The following is a 5,502-nucleotide window of genomic DNA, read 5'->3' on the forward strand; positions in this document are numbered from 1 at the left end:
TATCAATTAAATTTTAAAGTAATATTATTAGTGCATTTACAATATATAATATTAAATATAAGTAATTCAATTTTATTTTTAAGGCTAATAATAGTTCATAATATAATCTGAAAATTCCTTTTTTAATTCATATTAGATACAAAAACAGATTCATTTGAAGAGCTGTTATTGCAAAATATTTCTTATGCTGTATATTATCAACCTTCTATTTTGATTTTGGATAATATTGATTTTATAACTAATACAAAAGGAAATGAAGAGGAATCTGGACAAGATTCTATGAATGCTACAAGGTGAAAAATTAATATAACATTTGCGTTTTTCTTTACAAAAATATAAATATATATATGTATGCCAATGAAATTTTGATAAAAAATAATAACACGGTAGTAAAAGAAATTATATTTCATTTTCATGGTCTTTATTAGCAATGATTAACAACACGGATGATAAAGATGTATTACTTTTTTCTAAAATATTTATTTATTTAATATATATTCTAGAAAATAATTTAATATTTTTATTATTACAAATTAAAATAATATGATTCTTTATCAAGAATATACCAGATATAGAAATAATTTATTTTGTATTTTAATCTAATACATTGTAATTGATATTACAATTAAAGTATATAAAGGACAAAATTGAGCACAAGTTTAGAAAATGAAATTGTATTATTTCATAATAAAAATTTTTGTTTTTACACTTTTATTAATTATGATTAAATTTTTATTAAAATTTTATTAGCATGTATAATATTTCATGAAAATTAGAATTTATAGGAATCAAGGAAGAATAGTAGCAGTTTTACTGTGTTATTTACAATTAGTATTTTATAAATAAAAACAATGATTATTTTGGAAACTTCGTATACATATATTGAATTAAATTATTATATTGCTACTGGAATAGAATTTTGTATGTAATATATACAATTGTATTAGTAATATGAAGTTATAGGGTAATATCAGTGATTTAGTATACATGTCTGATTACACTGTGCAATTATTTTATCGTGATAATTAAAATAAAGATTTTCATAGATATCGATAACTTGATTGGGCTGAGAGAGATTTCAGCTACTTTTCCTGATTGACTAAGTCGGGTATCTTTATCGACTTTTGCTCGTGACGTAACAATACTATATAATATTATAAATTTTTAATATTTCAGAATAACAAGTGCAATTTACAATATAATTAGTGTGTGTCAAGCTCAAAATTATATATCGGTTATTGCCACTTGTACGAATATTTCTACAGTCGGTAAGAAATTACGAGAAACCCGAGGTTTTAATTTTTTTCGTACGACTTTGACGATTGAGAATTTAACAAAGGTAATGTCAATGCTACTTTTTAAAAATTAGTTTTCAATTAAATTGAACAATGAATTATTTAATTTTTAGTTACCTTTAAATTTAACGTCAGATAACCTTACACAATAATTACACTCTCAAAAATTAACAAAACTATTAATTCACTAAAGGTTACTTTAAGTTAATTTTATTCAATATGAATTTTTTTTTTATAATAGGAGGATAAAATAAAAATTCTACAATCGCATATTGAAGATAAATTGGATATTGCGAAGGATATCGATTGGGCATATTGTGGGAACAAAACAGAGGGTTGGGTCACACAAGATCTTGTCAACTTAGCGAAGAAAGCTGTTTTCGCTGCATCGAAACGACACGGTATATTTTTTTTTATTTTATTTTTTATAAATTTTCTATTCCATAAGGCTTATTTTATGGGTTTATTTTAAAAACTTAATTATTTAATAACAAAAAAATGTATGTTTACGTGCGATTAATGTCACGTATAAATTTGCCATGTCAATTGAATTAATTTGAAATATGAAGTAAAATTAATAGAAATATATTGGTGTTTTATAATGAGCATTCATAATGAGTGTATCTTGTAGATATTTATTTTGCTTATTTGAATACAGAATTATTGAGAAGAATATTTGCTTGACATTTTTTTTTTTTTTTTTTTTTTTTTTTTTTTTTTTTTTTTTTTTTTTTTTCATTGCATCGAGACAAACAAAGTTCTGTCTTTGAATACAAAATGTGTTGAAGTTTTGTACTTATTTTCCGTAATTAGTATTAAACTAAATATGCAATTAATAATTGACGTTCATTATATTTACTTTCATTATTTTACAATTAGTTGTAAACATTTTGGTTTTTGCAATAATTATTACACAGCCTTTTTTAATATAACTTTAAATATATTACAATAACATGTTGGACCAATAATTTGAAATTTTGCATATAATTACATAAATTACGAAGGTATCATCTAACTTATATACGCTATGAAACTCTATTAAAGTATAACATTTAGTCAAATGACAATCTTCGAATTATGTTATTTCAATTATTTTATTTGTTTCGAGGAGTTAATTAAAAAATTCCTATCTCGTATTCAATTAACAAGCAATCGACAACCAGATTTTATTTTTGATCGCGACAAAGACGGGCCGTAATTCCAGTTGTTTTTATAAAAAGAAAAAAAAATCTGCCTATCAAATATAATTTATATCAACGAAACGATTGACAGTGAAGGATCGGTGCAAAGGTCAAGTAACACTGAAGAATTTTGAACTTCAGGATTGTTTAGTCCGCTGTAAGCCAAACTCTGTTCTCGGAGTGAAACTATATCATGGCTCGGGATACGGATTCTCCCAGGTCGGAGGCCTCGCAGAGGTCAAACACGATCTCATTGAGATCTTGCATTGGCCATTGAAGTATTCTAGCATTTTTAGCCGAGCGCCCATCAAATTACCGAATGGTATATTACTGTATGGGATGCCAGGCACTGGGAAAACTAAGTTGGCAGGTGCCTTAGCCCACGAATTTAATATGAATATGATAAGCATTAAAGTAAGTGGGATATAGGTTTTATTTTTGTTTATTTAAAAACCTCCATGCATTTACGTAAAAGCAAATTAATAATTTCACAAGCAATGATTCATTATAAATAATTTTCCAAGTATCATTGTTATGTGATAAATCAAAAATATATTTATATTATTTATAATGACTATAGTGAAGTTAATGTATACTTTTGATAATCTAAATTGTAAATAAATGAACAAAGTGAATTTTAATCTATTAACAATAGGTTATTTAAAACGGCCATGAAAGTAAATTAAATTTTGCGTATTAGGTAGGAATTTTATAAAATTTGAAAATTTGCATTTTTACATACTGTTTCTTCATTTGCATACATTTTACATGTTTATAAAATTTCATCTGATACATTCGAAATGTATTTTGATTTTAATATAATCGACCAATTTGATTGTTGTATTTAAAATCTTACATTATTTTTAACTTAAAATATAACACCCATTTAATTTTAAATCTAACAATAAATACAATTGTAAATAATTTATTTTTTTTTTTAAAGGGTCCTGAATTAATGTCAAAGTATATAGGTAGGAGCGAGGAAGCTGTACGCAAAGTATTCAAAAAGTATGTTGAATTTGATTAAATGCAAATTATTGCTTAACAAGTAAAATGTAAAGCTACCTTATTGTAATCTTATTAAATTATAATACATAATAAATAATTTGTTTTTATATACATGTAGTTCGTATATGTTGCAGAGCAAACCGAACAAAACCATCTATTTTATTTTTTGATGAATTTGAAAGTCTTGCACCAAGGTATTTTTTATTCATAAATTTTTGTTATAAATTTATTTATATATGTCATATCCTTGATCAATAATATTATATAATAACTCAAAAATTTTAATTATTTATTGGAATATAAGATTATATATAGATTTATAAGATTGCCAAATTGTTTCATCACAAAACCTACTATCGCTAATAATAGATAAAAATCATAATTTGTATATATATATATATATATATATATATATATATATATATATATATATATATAATCAATTTCTATATTAATTTTCTTAAATTAGAATAGAGTTATAAAAAAATCCCTGATAAAATATTTTTAAAAATTAAAAAATATGTATTTATTAAATATAGATTTTTATTTTGTTAAAAATATTGTTTCGTTACAAATTTCATGATATAGTTAAAATCGAATAAATGCCCACACATAATCGAATCATTCGCGACTATGATGTATTGACTAACGAGCATTTTTAATTGTCGAATCAAAATAGACGAGGGCATGATCATACTGGGGTGACCGATCGGGTGGTAAATCAGTTGCTAACCCTCCTGGACGGGATTGAGGAGAGGGAAGGGATGATTGTTGTTGCGGCCTCCTCGCGCCCCGATCTTCTTGATCCTGCACTTTTGAGACCAGGTCGTCTTGATAAATCGCTATACTGTCCGTTACCGAATGAGGTAATCAGCAAAAAACCATTATAACAATCATTTTTTCAAATTCATTTCTATCTGAAAACATTGTAGTAACTATAATTTTATAGATTTTATTAATTTATTAGCGTTGAACTTCTAAAGACCAAATATATATATATGTATATACTGCTAAGTGAGATCTATTATAAATATTTTAGATTAATTTAATTCATTTAACATTTCAATATCGATAGAATATTTTTTAATTTCTATAATAATAATATTACTATTTTCAAGAGAAAAATAATAAATAGATAAAATAGAAATATAAAATAACGATACTTTCTACTTTTAAAATTTAGTAAATTCAAAACGTTTATAAGTAGAGAATTTTATAATTTCAGAATGAAAGAGAAGAAATTTTAAGTGCAATTTGCCAAGCACATGAAATTCATACACAAGATTTAGATTTGAAATCACTTGCTTGTTTAACTTCTGGCTTTACTGGTGCTGATTTAAACGCTGCTCTAATACAAGCTTGGCTTAATGTAATCGATAAAGCCTTAGAAATATCTTCGGTAAATTCGGTAAAATTTGTCTTCTTTATTTAATATAAAATAATTACAATTATGGTGCTTTTAATTTTATTTAGGAACATGTTAGCAGTTATTGTGAAAAAAAGATTTCACAAAAACAACTGATCGATTCAATCAATTCAACACAACCATCATTATCATCCGCGGAAGTAGAAAAATATAAAAGAATGTAAGTGTTTTATTGTAATTTTATTATGAAAATAATTGTCTATAATTTATTTGTAAACGAATCGTATGTGCAATTCTATTTTTTTCAGATATGCGAAGTTTACGAGAAATAATAATTATCCACATGATGGATTCAAGAATCCAAGGTCAACATTAGCATAAACCAATATACATACACGTATTATAGACATTAACAATTTTTATTTAATTTAACAAACGCCATTATAAGTGTAAAAGTTAAAAATATTGTTAATAAATATTATTTTAGATATCATTATGTAATTTATATAAGAAACAATATATTTACCTGAATTTTTAATTATAATACTGTAATTTTCTTATTAGTTTATATCCTTTGAATTAATAGTTATTATTTGAATGAAATTTCTTAATAATAATTGTTAGAATAATTCTTTAAGGTGTTGTATGTTTT

At 24.3% G+C, this 5,502-nt stretch overlaps 1 protein-coding gene across 1 annotated transcript in view; it reads left to right on the forward strand.

Moving 5' to 3' along the window:
• Positions 1-5,284, forward strand: part of Pex1 (peroxisomal biogenesis factor 1) — a 14,225-nt gene extending 8,941 nt beyond the window's left edge. Inside the window, exons 8-17 of the mRNA XM_011507430.1 lie at positions 137-293; positions 1,177-1,339; positions 1,537-1,696; positions 2,568-2,890; positions 3,420-3,484; positions 3,619-3,678; positions 4,164-4,350; positions 4,710-4,892; positions 4,958-5,070; positions 5,159-5,284. Of these exons, the coding sequence (XP_011505732.1) occupies positions 137-293; positions 1,177-1,339; positions 1,537-1,696; positions 2,568-2,890; positions 3,420-3,484; positions 3,619-3,678; positions 4,164-4,350; positions 4,710-4,892; positions 4,958-5,070; positions 5,159-5,231 (1,484 nt within the window). The 3' untranslated portion in view covers positions 5,232-5,284. The remainder of the gene's footprint in view (positions 1-136; positions 294-1,176; positions 1,340-1,536; positions 1,697-2,567; positions 2,891-3,419; positions 3,485-3,618; positions 3,679-4,163; positions 4,351-4,709; positions 4,893-4,957; positions 5,071-5,158) is intronic.
• The last annotated feature ends 218 nt before the right edge of the window (positions 5,285-5,502 follow it).

This window comes from Ceratosolen solmsi, unplaced genomic scaffold (genome assembly GCF_000503995.2).
Source record: "Ceratosolen solmsi marchali unplaced genomic scaffold, CerSol_1.0 scaffold6, whole genome shotgun sequence".
Taxonomy (NCBI): domain Eukaryota; kingdom Metazoa; phylum Arthropoda; class Insecta; order Hymenoptera; family Agaonidae; genus Ceratosolen; species Ceratosolen solmsi.